Source organism: Solea solea, chromosome 8, assembly GCF_958295425.1.
Source record: "Solea solea chromosome 8, fSolSol10.1, whole genome shotgun sequence".
NCBI classification, from domain to species: domain Eukaryota; kingdom Metazoa; phylum Chordata; class Actinopteri; order Pleuronectiformes; family Soleidae; genus Solea; species Solea solea.
The window spans coordinates 28,666,807-28,689,279 of NC_081141.1; the positions used below are offsets into that span (position 1 = coordinate 28,666,807).

General features: G+C 39.8%; 1 protein-coding gene across 2 annotated transcripts; it reads right to left on the reverse strand.

The window, feature by feature from the left end:
• Positions 1-183: 183 nt before the first annotated feature.
• pnpla7b (patatin-like phospholipase domain containing 7b) lies at positions 184-22,252 on the reverse strand. Of its 2 annotated transcripts, XM_058636323.1 has the most exons (36): positions 22,177-22,191; positions 21,970-22,013; positions 19,836-19,880; positions 18,619-18,693; positions 18,257-18,344; positions 17,766-17,839; positions 16,432-16,526; positions 16,215-16,355; positions 14,911-15,070; positions 14,747-14,827; positions 13,918-14,046; positions 13,745-13,825; positions 13,296-13,410; positions 13,087-13,158; positions 12,656-12,741; positions 12,005-12,142; positions 11,141-11,218; positions 10,782-10,987; positions 10,530-10,661; positions 9,981-10,104; positions 9,236-9,425; positions 8,700-8,849; positions 7,424-7,487; positions 6,985-7,153; positions 6,706-6,888; positions 6,475-6,593; positions 5,634-5,790; positions 5,302-5,418; positions 5,093-5,162; positions 4,326-4,442; positions 4,096-4,244; positions 3,660-3,812; positions 3,445-3,561; positions 2,847-2,931; positions 2,583-2,716; positions 184-1,738 (listed from the first exon to the last, which is right to left on the reverse strand). In XM_058636323.1, exons 3-36 carry the CDS (start codon positions 19,875-19,877, stop codon positions 1,712-1,714), a joined length of 3,918 nt encoding a protein of 1,305 aa, XP_058492306.1. In that variant the 5' UTR covers positions 19,878-19,880; positions 21,970-22,013; positions 22,177-22,191; the 3' UTR covers positions 184-1,711. The 2 variants fall into 2 exon arrangements, with proteins under 2 accessions (XP_058492306.1, XP_058492305.1); XM_058636322.1 differs by lacking the exon at positions 21,970-22,013 and having other exon boundaries at positions 22,177-22,252.
• Positions 22,253-22,473: the final 221 nt, after the last annotated feature.

Here is a 22,473-nt window from a genome sequence, read left to right on the forward strand (position 1 = left end):
GGGTTTTAATCCACTGGGAGTTAACGTGTTAAAGTGTCTCAAACCCAAACATTTCTTAAAATTAAAAGTAAAATTATGAGGTTAAATCAGAAAAAAGGGCAAGTCTTTTCACAAATGTTGAAAAATTACCAAAATGAATGAAAGGAAATATTTCATTTCACAAAATAAGAAAAAGAGCAAAACTGTGAAAGAAATACGTCCATTTCAAGTTTATTATTCGTCTCCGTTTGTTCACATTGTGTCATAAGAAGAGAGACAAATGTCTTTCTCATCAAACTGTGATGATGACAATGATGACAATGATGACAATGATGATGTACCGTAAAAAAATTGGCACTTTGACGTGTAACTGTGCCGGGAAATTACACTGCATTTGATTAAATATGACGTTATGTATGATGTGTACGAGCAGCACGGTCTCCTGTAACAAAGGAGAGGAAAAACAAACAACAACAAACAACAGAGAAAGTGTGGAGGTGAAAACTAACAAGACGAGAGAGTCTACACTGTAAAACAAAAACAGTGACATTTTAACGACTGAAATATTCTCTCAAATATACAAAAATAAGTCCAAACAGGAACTCCTGCAAACGATAAAATACTGTAGTGTTGAGTTATCGATGTAGATTTTTACAACATCATTCATCTTCTTCGTTATTTTACAATTTTACTGTCGACTAAAGTTAAAAATTGTTTACACCATGATGTTTTCCAGTAAATTAACCTATATTTAAAATTCACTGCTGTTCCTTCAGTTTTCTCACTGGATTTGACATTCACCTAAAAAAAAAACCATAAAACAGATTTTCTCAATTAACAAGAAAATTTAACCAAAAATGTTGACTTTTCTGAACAAATGACATTTGAACTAAAAATCTTTATCCTTCATTATTGAGAAAAATGAGTTCACCCATCTTCTACCGCTTTATCCTCCACATGAGGGCCTGAAAAATAACTTCATGAATACAAAATTAAAAATATAAACAGATTTTTTTTTCTTTTGGGGGAAAAACAGAGCAAAACATTTATCAAAAATCGTCAAAAGGGGCAATTTTTTTAAAAGTAAATTTATGTAGTTAAAAAAAAAAGGGCAAAAAAAAATTCCAGTAATATTTTGTAGTTAATTCAGAAAAAAAGTCTTTTTCCGCAAAAATAATCTGGTCAATTCATATATACTGAACGCAAATAATTATTATTTGATCAAAAATGATCTTGTGAATTCAGAAAAACACTGCTTTTTTGTAATTTTTGAGTGAATGTCACACTTCTGTAACCCGACATATTTTTTGACACAATGTTCCTTCATCATCAGGTTTGATTGAACTCCAGTGCTTCGCTGTCTCAGTAACGTCAGGATCACCAACGTTAAAATACAGTGGTGTAAATAAAGGAGGCAGATTTATTCTCTCATCATCCTCCTCTTCCTCACATAAACTTCACACACTGGTAGAGTGACATTAGATAAAGATGCAGCGAGAAATCAGGTGACTCCAATTATTATTATTATTAATAGTATTTAATTTTAGTTTAATTTTCTACTCACTCTTGTCCAATCACACACCCTGGTTTATACAGTAGAACAGAATTTCTGATTTTCGTGACAGTTTGAGAACCATAGTTTGATCTGCTGCAGGATTCTGCACTGGAGAAGACAGTGTGTGTGTGTGTGTGTGTGTGTGTGAGTCAGTGGTCAGAGATTTATCCTCGAGGGTTAACCTCTGATGTGAACGTCTTCATCCTGTCAAAAAAAGATGGTAGTTTAACTCTCTGCAAACTCAGTCGAGAAAATGTTCTTACCAAATTTATTGAATTTAATGTTCAAAGAGGCAAAATGGTGAATTTGAAAGGTCGCAGTGACCTTTGACCTCATAATTCAGCTCATAATGAGGTCATTTTGGAACTGTTTGTCTGTCTGTCAAGTCCAGCTACAATATCGCATCATGACTTGAATATCTGGATAATATCGTATCGTGATATCTTTTGATTATATTATATTGTGACTAGAATATCGTGATAATATTGTATCTTGAATATTGTGATAATATCATATCTTTATTAGCGTGATAATATCGTATCGTGACTTCAATATAATGAAATCGTATTGCGAATTAAATATCGCGATAATATTGCATCTTGAATATGATGATGTCGTATCTTGAATATCATGACAATATCGTATCTTGAATATCGTGATAATATCGCGATAATATCGTATCTTGAATATTGTGATAATATCGTATCTTGAATATTGTGATAATATCGTATCTTGAATATCGTGATAATATCGTATCTTCAATATCGTGATAATAACGTATCTTGAATATTGTGATAATATCGTATCTTGGATATCGTGATAATATCGTATCTTCAATATCGTGACAATATCGTATCTCCATCATCGTGATAATATCGTATTGTGACTTTGACCGTGACTTTTCTTTGCCTTGCATGTTTTCTACAAAGCCTCAGAGAAAGGGCTGTTGTTGAAAAGTTCTGTCTGTCTGTCTGAGTCTGTCTGTGTTCATCAGAACCAGGTAATCTGGTTAAAAACAGTGAATCAACACCAGAGTGTTTGTACTCACAGTCTCAGCCGTGTCGGCCGTCGTCTCCTCTCCCTCCGTGTGTTCACTGCCGGGCTGAAACCCCTCAAAGTCCGACATCGCGCTCTCGACCGCCTCGTCGTCGTAGTCCGTCTGATATTCATCCGACTTTTCCTCTGTAGGCAAACGAGGGAGGAGGAGGAGACAAGATAATGTGGACAAAATAACATCTGTGTGTGCAGCAAATCTAAAACTTTTATATTCAGACTTTTCTGTATATTACACAAACGTCGTTTGACAACGAACCATTGACATGTGCGTTTTTCACAGGTTCTATTCTGGACACAATCTCTGCCAGGTCAGTGAAGGAGGCGTTAGGACAGGTGACCACCTGAAAACACAAAACACAACGATCGTCTTCTTCTTCTTTTTCTGTCCTTCTACATCATCTTAGGAACATTTTAGCAAGATAGATAGTTTTATTATGTTTGTATCATGACAATTAAGACTTCTGCTTCTCCTTCATCTTTATTTATTTAAACTTTTGTTGTTTTTACAAGAGAACTAGTGTAATCTAAAATAATCTACTAGTCTAATCCAAACTAGTGTAATCTAAACTGGTGTAATCTAAACTAGTCTAATCTAAACTAGTCTAATCCAAACTAGTCTAATCTAAACTAGTTTAATCTAAACTAGCCCCCTAGTGTAATCTAAACAAGTCTTATCTAAACTAGTCTCATCTAAAGGTAACCTAATCTAATACAGAATAATCTTTGAATCTATTCTAAAACAAACAAACAATCACTGACAATCTCCGATTTCTATAATTTAATAATATACACACACAGGTAATCTGGACTGGGATTACAGACCACAGTTGTAGGTCAGCAGTGAGTTGACTCACGTGTCCAGGTTTGGTTTTGTGGAACTCCTCCTGATGTTGGTCCTTCATCATGCTGTCCACCACTCTGCTGCGCTGCCACACGTCAAACAGCGTCTTCCCGTGTTGGTAACCAGCTTCCTGCGGCCGCAGTGAACACAGAGATTAAACTTTTCAAAAAAAAAACAGCAGCATTTGTGGTAAAGACAGAGGGATTACAGAGGAGGAGGGAAACTCACGGCAATCTCGTCAAACTTGCCAAACTCCAGCGTGGCGTAGTGGTCGATGGGCGGTCGAATGTACTCGCAGTACTCGCTGTCTTTGACGTGCTCCAGCTGCCGCACACAGCAGACGTAAGCCAGGCGCGTTTGGATCTCTGCCATGTTCAGAACCTGGAAGTTCAACAGTGAGCTCAAACACAACCTGTGCACGTCACGAAGGACGGGGCTTCCTCCACTTTCTTCTTTAGTAGATAAACCTCCATTTTCTTTTTTAAATAGTAGATAAACCCCCAATTCTTCTCAGGAAACCTCCATGTTCTTTTTCAGAATGTGCCAAAGTGGGCGTGGCCAACATGTGTGAAAACTGCGCGTTTTCACATTGACTGACACATTTTGCTAAATTGTTTTTGTGAATGTTTAGACTCTTAAAAACATGATTCATTGGTCACTGTACCTTGACTTTCTCAGCCAGAGGGTTGAATCGTTTCCATAGTAACCACCAGCCGTTCAGAGAGTCGCCGTAGTTGGTCAGGTCTGTTTCATCGCGGCTTCCGACGTCGATTGCGATCACGACCTTGGCTCCCATGGATCGAGCCACGTCGGCTGGGACACGAACGACAGGACAAGAAAAACCCGTCAGCACTCGTTATGTCTTCAGTTAAAGGACGAGTCAGCGCTCCTCACCAGGCAGGTTGTTGATGTAGCCGCCGTCCATGAGTAAATGTCCGTCTTTAGGGTCACAGAGCGGCGGCAGGTATCCCGACAGAGACATACTGGCCCGGACGTATCGCCACAGTGAACCTGAGCAGCAGGAAACAACCGTGTGTGAGTCTCTGGAAAAACAGTCTTATTTAGAAATGAGACTAATCTTCTTAAATTGAATTCAGTTTTCTTGTTAGAGACACAAGAAAAATACTCTGATTGTAACTCACTCTCAGACAAATTATAGGTACACTGTGTCATCGTATAAGACATAATTAGATAGTTTTCTTAAAACTCGATTATTTTCTAGTCAAAATCCTGCAAAGGTTTCATGTTTTGTGATTTTGTAATGTGTAAAAACTCAACAAAAATATCCTAAAAAAAAAAAATCCTGCCAATCAAGATTATTTTCCCTTTTAGACAAAGAAATTGGAGCAATTTTCCAGAAATCAGGCAAATTTTTCTTTCTTTCGACCAATATCACTGCAAAACATGGAAATATGTACTAGTGCATTTGACTTGAATTCAGTGTATTTATCTAATCACACCAATGTTTGGACTTATTTACTTATTAAGGCTGAAGATACTTCATTTTATTTTTTTCAAGTGCCATTTTTCTGAACAGAACATTTTGCTTGAAACAAGTCATTTTGGTTTTATTTTCTTGTTTTTTCGAGGCTTTTTTTGCAGTGATGGTTTTAAAAGACTTGTGTTTATTCACGAGTTCTTGTGTGAACAGTGACACCGACCGTCAGTGTGAACTCTCATGGACGAGGCGGTGATATCTGTCGTGATGTTGAAGTACGGGAGCCACAGGTCCTATCAGGATTAAGGGAGAAAACAGTCAAGTTAAGTGGTTTTCAGAAACTTGCTGATCTTATTGCTTCGCTTCAGTTCTTCTGTCATTTCCATGAATAAATATCAGCAGTTTCTTCCAGAACAAAAGCGCTCACCTTACCTCTATCTGTTTGTCCTTGAAGATGGACTTGATGCCAGAGTTGAAGGAAGCTCCAGAAAACATGGACGTAACAGGGTAGGTCAGGTCCAGAATCTTCTTAAAGTATGAGGTCATGTCCTGAGGACAGAAGGAAGGTTAAAGGGATGAAGCTTAAGAACCTTAAGAAATATCTTGAGATTGTGTTCACTGCATACATACACATATATATGTATATATATATATATATATATATATTTCATCTTTAAAAATCCTTCCTGCTACGTCTGATTTTTACATTTTCAGACGTTATTTGTGGTTATTTGAAAACCCAAACACCACAGCTGTGGACGTACCATGGCCCACTCGCGAGCTCGCACCCTGGTGCGGCTGTAGCTCTTCTCGTCGGCGTACAGCGCTCCAATGAACGAGCCGATGGACGTCCCTCCCACCATGTCGATGGGGATCCCCGCCTCGTTCAGCGCTCGCAGGATTCCCACCTGAGAACAACCTCTGAGAGCAGATCCACCAGAACACGTCACGCACGACGTCCGGTGTGTTTTAAGTCCACACGTGTTGTATTTACAGTTTGACTTTTCTACTCCAGCACAGCGATAACACTGTCACACACTAACCCTTCACACCTACTGTTATTTACTGTTACACACATTTATGTCCAGCAGGTGTCGCTACAGTCCCTACCTTTGTCAGAGCTCCAGAACAAGACAGAGCAGTGAGAAGAGAAACACAACGTTTATCAGTTATATGCACACATATATGTCACTGAATATGAATAATTAGCTTTTGTAAGGTGAGAATCTAGAGAGTTTTGATTTCTCACTGTGAAATTCAAGAAATGCAAGAAATTCAAAGATATAAATGATTAAATTCAGCTTAATAAAGTAAAGGAAGACGCACATTTCAGTTTTTCTTCCTTTTACAGTCTACAAGTTTTATTTTGGCAAAATTTGGCCGATTTTGCCGTATAAACCAGCCACACTTGGTTAGGGAATATTGAATGTACATTTCCTCAAAGAATTCCCTGTTTTTTCCTAATTTCCCTGCAGAAATCTCAGTTCATTAACAAGTCCTGATTTTCATGTTTAATTCATAACTTGAATCAATGTTTCTTCTTTCACTTTCACCCTTTATCATATAATATACGAATATACGTATAAAAAAAAGAACCCTCAGTACCTGGCTCCTCCTCCTCCCAGTACGAGGGCGATGCTGTTTCCCGTCAGAATCCTGGCCAAGCGGGAGAAGTCGGAGTGACGATCGGGACATTTCTCAAACACGCGCTGGTACAACTCTCGCTGGAAAACACACACACACACACAGACACACACACACACAGCAGATGTTGAATAGATTCCAAAACTAGATCCAAAGATCTAGATCCTGCTGAGGTCCAGGTTTCATTCACACCAGCTTGGGCAAACTCCTCCTGGAGAAGACTCTGCGAGGACACGACAGGTGGTGGTGTCTGCAGATCCAGCTGCGCATGTTCAGCCACTCTGCGGTGCCTTTGGGTGGAGGTCCGTCCTCTCTGTGCAGCAGCACCAGCTGCTTCTGCGCCCGCACTGCGCTGCTCTCCAACATCCGCTCCAACTGCACGGGAAGAAGAAGAAGAAGAAGAAGCTTCAACCTCATCATCATCATCATCATCACAACTCGTGAGAAATGAGCAGCTGAATCCACGCAGACCTCCCCCACAGTGGGCTCCTGTTCACCCAGACCCACGATGATGATGCAGTCGGCCTGACGGATGCAGCGCTGCGTCCAGGGAGTGAGTCCAGAGTCCGACTGGTACAGGACGATGCGATGGATGTCTTCCTGCTGCCCGAGCCAACTGGACAGACGGTACTCGTGGACACTACGGGGATTGAGGGGGTGATTGTCCGTCAATCTCTTAACTTTAACTTCTAATGATGTATATATGTGTGTGTGTGTGTGTGTGTGTCACAGTGGAGAAACAGCTTCAGTTTCAAACATGACGCAGCAAAATCACTCATTTACATAAAAACTTTAACTTCTAATGATGTATATACTGTATGTGTGTGTGTGTGTGTGTGTCACAGTGGAGAAACAGCTTCAGTTTCAAACATGACGCAGCAAAATCCCTCATTTACATAAAAAGGTCTACCTGTCCAGAGCAGCAGAGCCGAGGCGCTGTTTGATGATGTCACTGGTCAGGAGCTGAGTGGGACCTTCAGAGAACAGGAAATCAGTTCACTGTGAAGTGCAGCTCTTTATTTAATCCACATCATTGTAATCTGTGTTTTACTCCATTTTTACAAAGTCCAGTTTTGATGTGTTATATAACAATATATTATATAATAAAGAATTAAATTTCATTAATCCCCTTGGGGAAAGTATTCCTCTGCATTTGACCCATCCTAGAATTAGGAGCAGTGGGCTGCCACACTGAGTAGCGCCCGGGGAGCATTGGGGGTTGGTTACCTTGCTCAGGGGTTCCCCAGCTGTTTTTGGCCGGGTGGGGATTTGAACCGGCGACCCTCCGGTTGCAAGTGAAGTTACCTTTCCACTTGGTCACGGGTTGCCCAATATATAAGGTCTGCAACAATTAATCAATAACTAAACTGTTTGGATAATCCATGAATTGGTATTAGTATTATTTGTTTTTAAATAATTAAAAGAAGCAAAGACCTTTCACACAAATTATTATCAAGAAAGTAAAAATAGGCCTTGTTTTTAATCTCAGAGTTCTGACCCTAATCTCAGAGTTCTGACCCTAATCTCAGAGGTCTGACCCTAATCTCAGAGGTCTGACTCTAATCTCAAAGGCCTGACTCTAATCTCAGAGTTCTGACCCTAATCTCAGAGTTCTGACTCTAATCTCAGAGTTCTGACCCTAATCTCAGAGGTCTGACTCTAATCTCAAAGGCCTGACTCTAATCTCAGAGTTCTGACCCTAATCTCAGAGTTCTGACTCTAATCTCAGAGTTCTGACCCTCATCTCAGAGTTCTGACCCTAATGTCAGAGGTCTGACTCTAATCTTAAAGGCCTGACTCTAATCTCAGAGTTCTGACCCTAATCTCAGAGGTCTGACTCTAATCTCAAAGGCCTGACTATAATCTCAGATTTCTGACTATAATCTCAGAGTTCTGATTTTTTTCTCCAAATTCTGACTCTCAGAGTTTGAGAATTGAGAATTGTTCTGTTCTTAGTAGGAAGAGCTGTAACTAAACCCAATTTCCCCAAGTATTTGGTTCTAGTTTTGACTTGTACAACACATCAACCCAAGGAATAAAAAAAAGAAAAGATATAAATGAGGGTGAAATCCTGGCGGGAAATCGCAACTACTGGAATGCAATATGAGATCAAGTAAACACGTGTGGTACCTTACACACATGCATGTTGAAACTCTATACAACCGTGTGTGTGTGTGTGTGTGTACCAATGCCACTGAGTGCATGCTGCAGCTCCAGAGTGAAGGAAGTGAGGGGAACCTCCTCAGACACAGGCAGGATGGCCACAGTGGACAGATTAGAGGCTGGATTACCAGCGTCCCATTTACTGGTGGGAGTGCTGATAGCCAGACTACGAGCTGCAGAACAACAAGTGTTTGTTTTAGTGGTTAAATATTCAGATTCAAAGGGGACAGTGATGCTCGCTCGTCGGGTTTAATAAACGATTCTCTCCCTGCACCAAAGTCCATAGAGACTTAGTTCAGATTTACGTCAGTGACACAAAGTGACCACACGAGGCAGCAGTAGACCAGCAGCTGCTGTGTCCCTGTGAGCTAAAATCACTCATTTTCTCTATGGACTTTGGTGTGGGTTTACAAAAGACTGTCAAACAGTCAAATGAAGCAACACTTCCTTAGTATATCATAGCTTTAAGACGGTGGAAATTATAACTACATTTCTTTTTGTACAACATGTCAGCTCATAAAATAATGTTTATAAAGCAGATAAAGTGTGTGTTAAGTACCAGCCAGAGGTCCGTTGACCTGCTGCATGTTGCCCAGGATCTTCTGTCCCAGCAGGTGAATCAGCCTGGTGACCACCTGAGGATACCTCCTCTTGATGGAGTTCAGAGCTCCTTCAGGTAACTTGGCCAGCTCCGAGTCTCTGACAGCGTGGACCGTGGTGGCTCGGTTCATGTGAGTCAGCGCCTCCACCTGGCCAGAGCACGCAACAGGTGTTTAATTAAAGTATTGCTGCGTTTCCACATACTTGTTGTTTATTTCATTTCATTTTCAGTGTTTTTAAAGCTGAAAATGACATTTAATAATGTCTTAATGTCGTTATGATGTTAAAACTGATCGCACAGTGTCATGGTAAAAAACTGCAGCATTAAATTTTTTAAAAAAACACTTTATTATGTAATATTAAATTGACATTTTTTGGTCTTAAACTTGTCATTATGATCTTAAAACTGATGCACAGTGTAATGTAATGATCATGATAATATATGTTTTACTGCAGCATTAAATCACTTTAGGCTCTTTATTGTGCTGTAGTTTCATCTACTTTTCTTTGTTTTCAGTGTCTTTAAAGCTAAAATAGACGTTTGTTTTGTTTTAAACTTGTTATAACGATGTTAAAACCTATTGCCTAATATTGTTTTGCCACAGGGTTTGTGGAAAAATTATGACATAACAATAACAACAAAGAAACAAAATCATTTCTATATCCCAACAAAAAAATAAATAAATCCCTTTCACCACACTCACCACGCCTATTAAATCCCCACGACCGTACTCTCCGGCCAGCTCCTTCTTCCCATCATCCTTTGCAATGACAGAACGCAGTCGGCCGCTGAGGACGATGAAGGTGCTGTCCGACTTGTCTCCTTGTCTGAAAACAACGACACAATCAAACCAAAACTGATATATATATATACATATATATATATATATATACATATATATATATATATATATACATATATATATATATACATACATATATATATATACACACATATAAATATATATATACATATATATATATACACACATATAAATATATATATACTTACATACACATACACATATATAAGTATATATATAAATATATATACTTATATACATATATACTTATATACATATATATTTATATATAAGTATGTATATATATATATACACACTCATATAAATATATATACTTATATACATATATACATATATATTTATATATAAGTATGTATATATATATATATATATATATGCAATCCGTGGCTCCGGCCGTAACAATAATAACAATAATAATCATCATCACACCTGTAGACGGCTCGCCCAGCCTCCACGGCCATCCAGTCCAGAGCAAAGTCAATCTGTCTCACAAACGGTGAAACCCTCCTCACCACCGTGTGAGCGACATTCAACACAACCCTGGGCTCCTCACGCATGATCCTGCAGAACAGGAAAATAACAGGAAACAGGAAATAAACATAAACATTTACCATGATTTAAAAAAGAAGAAGAAGAGTTTTCTGTGTGTGTGTGTGTGTGTGTGCGAGAGGTGGCGGTTACTCGTAGAAGTGAGCCTTGGAGATGGACAGGAAGGTGCAGTCTCTGTGAGCTCGCACGGTGAAGATGAGGGGCTCGCCCGTCAGCACGGCCAGGTGACCCACCATCTCCCCCGGGTGGGCGACGAACAGCAGCGTCTCCTCCTCGCGGTCGATCATGCGCTGGTAGACGTGAAGCAGACCCGAGATGACGAACCCCACGCTCACGTCCTGACGAGCACCAGGCGACACAAAGATACAACCAGTGAAATATGGTTATGAAGTCGTTTCCACACGTTTTGTTTGTTTGTTTCATTTCACGTTCGATATCAGTGTGGAAGTGAGTGTGAGACCCGGGTGTGGGCTCAGTCCACTGGTCCTGACCTGGTCTCCCTGATGAGCCACGACAGAACCAGCTTTGACCTGACGGAGATTCACCCTCCCCTCCAGCAGCGTGTGATCCTGACGACACACACACACACACACACACACACACACACAGACACACACAGACACACACAGAGGATTAAAAACAACACAATTACAACAAGGGACAAAATGACTGCGTCATATATCACAGAAAATCATCCTTAAATCCTAAATACGACAAAAGTCAGGCTTTAGTGAAGCACAATATTATTATTTCTTGATTAAGATGTCAAATTAGAGTTATTTATTTACTTTCCTCTTTGACAAAGCTCATAGTTAGAGCTGGTTCAGGGAAACTGAAAAAATTAATCAATAACAATAAAATTTTAGCTTTTAAACACGTTTCTTGAAAGATTTCTAAAAGAGTTTTTATGACAGGTGGTCTAAACAAATATATTAAGCACTGTATGTATGGTTTTGTGGACTGTAATCAATCAGCTCGTCAAAATTGAACTGAAAAGTCTCACCACAGTCGCTTTGGATAAAAGCGTCTGCTAAATGACATGTAATGTAATGTAATGTAATGTAACCACAGAAAAATGTTTTTGGATTAAAAAAGTGACATTACGTTAGATTAAATCATTCTCTGCTCCACTGCAGGAGCAAAGCCCGTGAACGTGGCTCTTCTTCAGGGTTTGTTGATCTCTTAACACCTGAATTCAGAAGTGGAACGAGGGTGAAGTTCTCTTTCCTGACATTTTATCGACCTAACGACTCATGGACCAAACATCCTCGTGTGGGCAGAACAGTGTATGACTCATACGTGACTCATGAATCTGCTGTGGGATCAGTGAAGCGTGTAAAAGCGTGTAAATCCACCTGTAACTGAATGACCTGCAGCAGATCCTTCTTAGCAGCGTGGAAAATGGCGCTGACTTTGTTTCCCGGTCCGGCGTCGCTGTACTGGTACACGGCGGACGGCGTTTCCTGCACGGTGACGCTCTTCTTCAGAATGGACTGTTGAGAGGAACAGAGGAGCCTGATCGTTAATCTTTCAGATTATTATTCTCTCCGTGGTTTTGCGGTCATTTTTAAGCGGGTTAACGTGCGTAAAAACTCCTCAAACTTGGCATGGAGGTCAGGTGTGGCGTAAATGCGATATCGGCATAGTTCCCAGACCAGTGCTGTGTTTCTCAGGGGCTCTATAGCGCCCCCTAGGGTGAAAACAAAGGCAAAACAGAGTTCCACCGAAGTTCCCGAAACTTGGTGGGTAGATGTAATAGACCAAGACGAACAAAAAAGTCGACCAGAACCATGGCCTCAACTCAACAGGAAGTCGGCCATTTTTGAATCTTGGCGTCCATTTTGGTGATTTGCACCCTACGTACTAAACTAACTAATTGTCAAATATTATGGGAACTGATTTCACGGTCGTTCAGGAAGTTTAGTTACACTTTAAATAGAAGAGTTATCAAAGCAGATTTAAGTTATAAAAGAGTGTAACACAGAAACGTCTTATCCTGGCCTGACCTTCACAGGACTGTGAGGAGCCGCGTCATCTTTGGCAGCTTCATCGCGGTCACATGATCTGCTGAGGGCGGTGACCGACGTGTCACCTGCATGAGACACAGACACAAGAAAAATTAGGGTTTTAGTATCCGTAGCAACACTAAGGGATGATCAGGGAGGACGAATGACCTCAATATCCGTGCTTAATTAAAGGAGCAGTGGTTGAGGTCATTTCTCTGGACTCATGAAAGTTGTAAAACAAAATCTACTGTTTATGATCTTAAAATACACTTATTATCATTTCAGATAAAACCTGCTCTATTTCTTTAAATGAAGGAGATTTATGTGGGTTACAAACCCACGGTCAAGTTCTGCTATGACACAAATAATTTGGCTTATATAACACGGTGTGTAAAATAAACTTTATGTGTGTTGTTCGTAGACATCAGTACCTGTAACAGGCAGCGACAGAGAACGAGACTTCCTGAATTTTGACGAGGACGTTTCAGAGGAGCTGGATTTTTCTGTGACAGAAAAGAAAAAGAAAAGTCAGAATTAAATTAAATCATCACTGTAAAACCTGTGACAGTGGAAATGGACTCCTTTCAGTTACTGCCCTCCATCCATCCATCCATCCATCCATCCATCCATCCATCCTCACCTGCATTCTCAGAGCTCTGGTCGTCAGAGTGCGACGGCTGCCTGCGGATTCCTCTGTGTGTGTGAGTGTCTCCCAGAACATGAGCCACTGACACCAGAGAGATCGCCTGACTCTCCTGCAACACACACACACACACACACAGAATAAAAATGAGTTTTCCCAGCTAATTTCAAGATCACTCTTATCTTGTAAGGCTTAAATATAATGTCTTATTTCAAGAAATCTTAGCAAGAGAATTTTCACGTGTTCCGTTGGCAGATTTTTTTGCTTATTATGAGCAAAAAATATCTTGAAAATTTGTCTTTTCGGAGAAAACACCGGCAAAGTGGAACAGAATTCTTATCGAGACTTGAACATGACCAGATTCTAGGCTATTTTCTTTCATGGAAAGTCACATCTTAAAAAACAAAAATCTGTATCTTTATGACGAAAAAAAACGCAGAACGTACCGTGTTAAAGAGCTCCGTGGTCAGACCGAGGTAGTTGTGTAAGGCGAGGAAGGTCACTCTCTGCAGGCGCACCATGATTATCTGCACAGAAAACACAGAAACAGAGGTCACACAGAGAAAATAAGTGAGAGCATTAGGAATTATTCACATTCACAAAGAGTGGACATTTTTACCTGAATGACTCGGACCAGAGTTTCAGGATATTTGTCAAAGACCGACTGGAACGCAGCAGCTGGAAGACGCAGGACGGTGGAGGCGACGGCAGCTCTGGCCGACACCGTCTTATAAGGCGCGGGATAACCCTGAAATACACATTATACAGTGTCAAATAATAACAACAACAATAATAATAATAATATAATAAACTTCACTTTCGTACAAGGATTGCAAAGTGCAAAAGATGCAAAAATACAACAAGAGGAATAGGAAAAATCCTGTTTTAACTTATAATAAAAATGCAAATAAAACACAGGGTGGAAAGATACGTTTTCAGTCTTCTAGTGAGCTGGCTAAATCTAATATATACATATCATTTATTTAAATTCTGAATGAGACACCTGAAAGAAGACGTCTCACAAAACTGTCCCAAACAGGTCAGAAAATCTGTCTTCTAAACCTCTCACTCTGCACCAAAGTCCATAGAGAAAATCAGCGGTTTTAGCTCGCGAGGACACAGGAGCTGCTGGTCTACTGCTGCCTCGTGTGGTCACTTTGTGTCACTGAAGTAAATCTGAACCAAGGATTTCACTAAAGTCACAAAACCGTGGATCAACAACTACTGTGTCTCTAAGAGCTTAAATCGCTGATTTTCTCTATGGGGTTTGGTGTGGGAGAGTGAGCAAACTTACAAACTTCACTTTCCTGCCAGAAAATGGCAGAAAAGGAGCAAAAGGAGAGTTCAGGAGGAGTAGATTTCATTCCCTGAGTCACTTTAAAGACATCAGTTATCAACCCCACACACTTCCACAACTATCCCATAAACAAGCAAACATCAGGACGTACAGTGATGATGTCCATGATGCTGAGCAGACTGTGGACACTGTCTCCTGTTAAAACGTCCTTCACCACGGCCTCCGTACCGTCCTGTGGAAACACAACGACAACAATCAGACCACGCACACGTCTGTCCGATCATCGACGAGTACGCTCGCGGTTCAGCCTCTCACACTCTCGTGGATGCACAGCTCCAGGCGGCCATCTTGAACCACATAAATGCTGTCGTCGGTGTCCCCCGGTCGGAAGAGCGCCTCCCCCTGGTGCAGCTGAATCAGCACCATGTGACGACACAGCTCCAGGAAGAGTGGCTTCTCGAAGTGTCCGAGCACTCTGGGAAGGAAGTTGGTAGGAAAAAAAAAAGGTTACGACCCGCTGCGATAAGGGCTTTCACTCCACCCTGATGAATTAAGAGTGCCTGCAGATCATTTCCACATACACATGAATGGGAAACATCATCAGAACCAAGCCCACTTTGGAGCGTCACAGTGTCGTCATACTTGAACGTAGACACGTGGTTGGAACTTTAAACAGGTCACAACACTTGGGACTTTTCTCACCTCAGTCAAAGTTTTGATACAAATTACATTTTTTAAATAATTGCAGTTTACGTTTTGTACTTATTTTGGGCCTTTTTAAGAGTTTATAATGAGTGTGTGTGTGGCGTGCGTGGGCGTCGCCAGAGTGGCACACTCTAGCTGAAGGTCCATGAAAATAATCAAAAAAACCTCGAAACAAACTCTTCTCCCGCCCACAATTTCCAACCTTCACAGACAGTTTTACATGAACACGTTGCTGTGGTTGTCGTCTAACCCTGTGAGTTGTTTTCATTCTCGTATGACTTGCAGTTTTTCTTAAAATCACCTAAAAGTGCAGAGAGTTCTGCTCAAACCTCCCATTGACTCCCATGTTAAAACTCTGCTTTGGAGTTTTTTAAAAAAATGAAGACGAGGGTGATTTTAAAACTGTCATTTCTCTGTCAATTCACAGCCGTTTTTTTACAAATTTAAATGTGGGAGCTCCTGAAAGCCTCCTGACGCTCACACACCAAAATTATAATCGCTATCATCAACCGATCTGGAAATATAACAACTTTAAAACACGCTGCTTTCTCTGTTTTTCCCGGGTTTTGGACAGTTAGAAACAGGTGTTTGGAGGGAGGAGGGGCAATTAGGGAGGGGGAGGGGCTTGTGAGTCAGTCTCTCTCTAAGTTGTAAAGGTTGATTCCACAGAAATATCCCTTTGTCTAAATACTTCACGTTTTAAAGGTTCAATCCACCCAAAAACGGTAGCAACGAACAAAATGTCACCACAGAGTTTTTAAAAGTTTTAATCTCCTTCCTCCTGCCCTGTTCCTCGTCACTGCTACAATCAGAGGCCAACAACAAGATTTGACTTAAAATAATGAACCTCAGGCCAGAAACCTCCATCCCTCATCACATGAAGAGCAAGAACAAGACCGGCTTCTGTTACCTACCTGACATTTTTCAACATGTACAGCACCTCAGAGGGGAGGTGCGAGTTCTGCACGTCAAACTCGGTCAGGTCGGCCTCCAGCAGACAGGGAGGAGGCTCTTTGGGCTGCAGGGTGGGAGGCTCCCGCCGTATACGCAGGATCCTGACACAAACACACCGTTGCTGACACTGACAAACTTCAAAAATATCTTTTAAAAATACTGGCAAACGTCTGTTACTTGCGAGCTATCGACAAGACTTTGGTTCTCTTCCTCGCTCTCTGCCGAGAGGACGCGTTGGAGTTGGAGGGAGGAGGTGACGACAACGTCTGAACCTGAAACAGCAAAAACACAGAAATGTCAAATCTATGCCTGATATATATATATATATATATATATATATATATGATAAAAACAAACATGTTTACCACTTTATCTTGACATTAGACGGCAATTTTCTGCCTGAAAACTGAAGTTTGTAAACCTCACACTCTCCCACACCAAACCCCATGGAGAAAGTCAGTGATTTTAGCTGGCGGGGACACAGGAGCTGCTGGTCTACTGCTGCCTCGTGTGGTCACTTTGTGTCACTGAGGTCAATCGGAATGAACAGTTTCCAAAACCCGAAAGTCACAAATGAACACATGTGAATTTACTGGTGGACACAGCGGTGGATCAACAACTCCTGTGTGCTGGGATGTAAAACGGTTGATTTTCTCAATGGACTCTGGTGTGGGAGAGTGAGTGGTTTTACTGATGTCAGTTTCCAGCTGGGAAAACAGCGAGAAAAAAGTGGTGAACATGTTCTTTAGATGTCACAGACTTAAACAGGAGATTTTATTGATTGTGCCTCTCTTTGGGGGAGCTAAATGTGTCTAATGCAGCCTTTTCAAACTATGGGGCGGGCCACCCTGGGCGGGCTTGGAGACTTTCCGGGGGGGGGGGGGTTTAAGTCCTAACCTAAGTTTAGCAATGTTTCGGAAACTAACAACAAGCCAACGTCAGTCGAACGGAAAGAGGATTCACGACGACCAAAACCCAGGACAAGAAAATGCCCCCAAAGACCTCTCTGTGTGTTGTGTCTCAAAACATTGGCAGGGAACAGCATTTGTATTGCTAAAACTAAATAAATGTTATTTGCACAGCAAATTATTGATATTAGTAAAGTATTCTTTGTTATACAAATGTATTTATTGTTTAAAAAATCACACTATTATGGTTATAAATGCACATTTCATATTTTAATTTGAAAATTGCTTTCTCTCTAAGCAGTATTGAGGTTATTTGTATCGCTAAAACAAAAATGTTATTTGCACAACAGATTATTGAATTAAAAGTGAAACGTTTCTTCTAATATTGATTCAATAAATGTTATACTTGACACATTGTTACAATTTCGTGAGAGTTACGGGGCCCCCGGGAAATTTCTTCCTCCAAAAGGGGGCCCAACAGAAAAAGTTTGAGAACCACTGGTGTAATGTGTCATTATCTCATGTAATCACACTTGAATTATCACTTTAATGTCATTATTTAGGAAAAACTACATCCATGTTGCAGCAACAGCAGACACTGACCTTTCTCATGATCTTTCGTCCATAAAACATCACCTTGTCTCTCTTTCTGAAGCGATAATGAGGGACTTTCTCCTCTGAAACACACCAATCCAAGATAAATCCCAGAGAATAAAAACATCTTTGACATCAGACGACATGTGCAAAAGATGGCGACCAAAACAAAAAAGCAGGCTGAAAATGACAATGATATAATAATAATTATTATTATTATTATTATTGGAAAAATCACGTTTTCACCACAAATAAAGTTCAAATGACTTTATAATGTGGTAATTTGTTTGAATAATAATACTAAAGCACAATGTGCCCTCTGCTGGATTCTAAGGAGTACTACATGTACTACATGCATGCATTTTGAGCATGTAATTACGGTTCAAATGTCAATCGCTTGTTTGAATAATAACAAAACTTCTACACACTGTGTACTAGGACGTGTGTTGTTGTGTGTGTGTTGTTGTTGTTGTTGTGTGTGTGTTGTTTAGGACACTGACTTGACACTTTGTAGCTTCTGTAAAGAAAAAACACGACGACTCCGACGAACGACGTCACCGTCACAGACACGATCAGCAGAGCCGTCCACTGGAAAACAAACAGTCACACACATTCTCAAGTGTTCTGATGATCATGTTATGAGTTTTTAATAAATTTAATAAATTCTTTATTTGATCCATAAAATGCAAGAAAATGTTGAGAAATGTTTCCCAAACCTGAAAAAGACCTTGTTTAAATTAGATTTCTTCTTTGTTATATGGAGCAAAAGAAACCAGAAAATACTCACAATATTCAGGCTTTTCTGACATTTTACGTCCCGAACGACTAACAGGGAACAGAATTAACGTTAATCTTTAGTTACCATATTAACTTCAGTCCTTTCTTCCACCAGCTGCTGCATCCTGGCCTTGATCTCACTGCCGAACGGACCAAAGTTCTGAAACGTCACAAAGAAGAAAAACAACAACAGTGAGGAGACGACAATGACTGAAAATCAGATCAGTAAAGTTTAAAGTGTGTGAAACAGTGAACATGTGTATCTATAGTCCTGTTCATTTTCAAAATCAGGCGTTGAGCGGACTTAGCTTCAGAAGAGGAGGTTTAGTTAGTGTTTAAAAGCTGCGGCGTTCACCAAGGCTCAATTTTGGGCCCCCACACTTTTTACCGGACACAGTTATTACTTTTCTTTCAGTCGTCAGTTGATAATATTCTTGGTATAGATTATTTTCCAACTTAAGGAACATTTTAGTGCAGCTATTTTGCAGAACAGCCAACAGGAGGCGCTCTCTCTTTATGAATTATAAACCTATAAATGTCAGACTTTGTAAAGGATTCTGATTATTCAGGTTTGTGTTAGATTTTAAAACAGATTTACAAAAAAATATATAAATAATTTCTATTATGTGATTTTATTTTGGTAAAACTAGAACTCCGTTGGTTTTTTTTGGAAGTATGAATCATCTTTTTTCTTACACATTAACACGCTCAGGAGCAACGTGAGGTTACATGTCTTGCTCAGGGACACATTACTTTTAAAAACTAGCATAGCTGGGAATTGAACCCTCAACCTTCCAGGTGAAAGATGACTTGCTCTACTACCCCACTGAACCACTGTCACCAAATAGGCGCTGAAAGATATTTAAAAGAAACAGAAATAACTAAAATTACAGCTAAATAACCATTTTAAAATGTCGCATTGACGCAATAGTGCGACAGAAATCTAAACAATGAATCAGTTAAATATTTACACTCAACAAATATCATTATCTCGCACGTAACTGCAAACAAGATGCCCATAATCTGCTCACGACTCACAGAAAAAGAAGCTTTGCATGACTGAAAAAGTGCTGATTATTTTCCAACATGTAAACAAATAATATCTACATTGATATCTCACTGGGCTGTTTTTTGCACTTTTTTTTACAGTGTCAGCAGGAGTAACACTTCATCCTCCACATGTTCATGGCGTGTGTCGTGTTTTTCACACAGTTGTGTCAACACTCGTGTTGTCATAATAACCTTCAACAAAAGACGTGGAGATCCTTATTTTTTTTTGTTTGTTGTCGAGGAAGAACGTACCGGGTAAAAACTGCACTCCTCCTCTTCACCGTCGTCCTCCATGTTCTGAAAAATAAAAATGCATTAGCATTAACTAAGTCTAAATTATGTTCTTTTTACGCCTGACAGCAATGTCCAAACTACAATTAAACAACAGCTTTGAGAATTTTGGACCAAACAGGAAGTCGGCCATGTTGGTTTTGGCGTCCATCTTGGCAATTATGGTATTAGATTTCACGAAGCAAATAAAATATCTATTTAATCATTCAAAAATATTTATTGTTTGAAAATATACTTGTTCTTTGTGCTCCCCATTTTGTTCTTTTCGAACAATAAAATACAATATTTTTGAACGATTAAATTGATATTTTATTTGCTTCTTTAAAAGTGTTGTTTGAAAATATTGACACAAATCTAATTCCATAGGTGACTGGCACGCTTCATAAATGAACAAAGTCGTATGAGCACGTCTATCGTACCAACATAACTTTTCTCTCTCTCGAGGGTTACTCCACAGACCTAAAACGATTCAGTTTGAATGATTTCTTTGTTTTATGGAGCAAAGAAACCAGACATATTCACAGGATATGAGACTGTTTTGATTATTAATGACGCTAAAATCAATTTAAAAACCTTTACCAGTTTACCAGGGGGGGGGAATCGTACCAGAGACACCACAACACAATATTATTAGATACTGCGATAAACTGGAATACTTGTGAAATCATATGTATTGTATCGGTATACAGCTCTAGTGAGTGAGAGCACCACCTAGTGGACTGAAGCATTTAGGCCCCAGACTGAGGCATTTAGACCCCTTCAACTATTACGAAGTTGAAGGGGTCATTTCAAAGACACAATTCTCCAACTGTGTAAAATAATATTGTTGAAATAAACAGTAAAAAAAAACATGACTCAGCTAAAGGGCTTTTGCTGATTGTTCTGTGCATATACACAACATTCGGATAATAATGGATTTTACAATCATGTCTGATATTTGACCAATACTGACCGATACCGATTCACATCCCTAATAATAATAATAATAATACAAACAACAATTACAACATGTGTGAGCTTTGGTTTGTGGGTGAAAGAGCACACGTCCAGATAAAGAGGTCACACGCTCAGTGTTTGTAACCAGATATTCCTCCTCCGTCACCTCCTCCTGCTGCACTTTACTCTGCTCTACTCGAACACAGCGACACAGTAACTCTGCACTTTGGTCTAAATGTGATCTCATCAACCTTCAGCAGTTTGACGTTTCCTCTAAGAAAATGTGACAAAACTTCCCATAACTGTACAACAATGGAGTAAACAAACATTTTTACTCAATACTAGAGGCAATATGGAAAAAAAACAACTCCATATTTTGATGATCGCAGTCATTATTTTTATGACAACTGAAAAGTCATATTTTAGCTGATTAATTTTTTTATGTATATTTTACAGTGCTATCCAATACGTTAAAGTGATTAATCTTGAAAAAAGTCAATTCATGAAAAAAACAGTGATTCATCTTTACTGCTGCGTTTGATTTACATCGGGAACTCCGAACTGGGAGTGACGCCACCCCCAAACGTCAACGCGTTCCACTCAAGACGTCAGACCTGCAAACGTATATCGGACTAGCCGTTGTTAGCAATACTGAGTCGATAGCAAGACTCTACGTGGGACACCGTAGAACCTCGCACAAAAACGGCGCAGTAACACGTCTATGGCTAAAATGTGAAAAGTACCATGTGTACAACTGATTTACTGTGAAACAAATACGTTGAGAAGATGCTATTAACGGTAAAAGAAGCAGTGTTTATACAGTGGCAAGTTTCCGAGTTTATGAATTGGAAATACGAAAAATTCAGTGTTCCGACTTGTCCTCGGGTCCACCTGCAATACCACCAATGTACAACAGGGGGCGGCGGCCCACACTTTGAGAAACACTGGTCTAAATGAAAAGATATCATCAGCCAGATTAATATTCTAGCTAGCATCACAACAAAAGAGCATAAGTGAGACATGTCTCTGTCCACGTGATTTAAATTGCGTATTATGTGGCCAAAAAAAAAACAACTCAGGCAAGTTTAAAATTGATATTTATCCGTAGCTGACACTCACAAAGTAAGCTACAAGTCTTCTATTAGCCTCTAATATTTACCTTTTATTTTTGAAAACAGTCCTCAGTGTCTTGTCTCCGCCTCTCTGAGGGGACAATCCGCTACACAACACGAGTAAAAACAAGCGAAACACGCACACTCCGCATCTGCGTTGACTTAATGAGCGCGTGGCACCAAACAAATGTACGAAAAACGTGAGCTAAACTCATTTAAAGTCAAGCGACAACGCGCTTTTTTGCTCCACTTACCTTTTCTTCTATTCAACTTTTAGTATTTACACAGACATGACTTACGGTGGGGTAAGTTAGCGCGGTGACACGCGATCAGCGTTTCCGGTCAAGTCTTAAAAATACAACCAAAATATATAGTCGCTTTGAAATTGTTTAGTTTTATCATTAAATAAACGTTTTTATGTAAACTTTCAAATTATATTTCTCACGATAGCATTACATTCAACATGTAATCATATATATAGGTTTGTTTTAATTCCAATTATCTAGATGTTTTTTGTGATTATATTTAATTTCTGTATGTTATCAAGATCT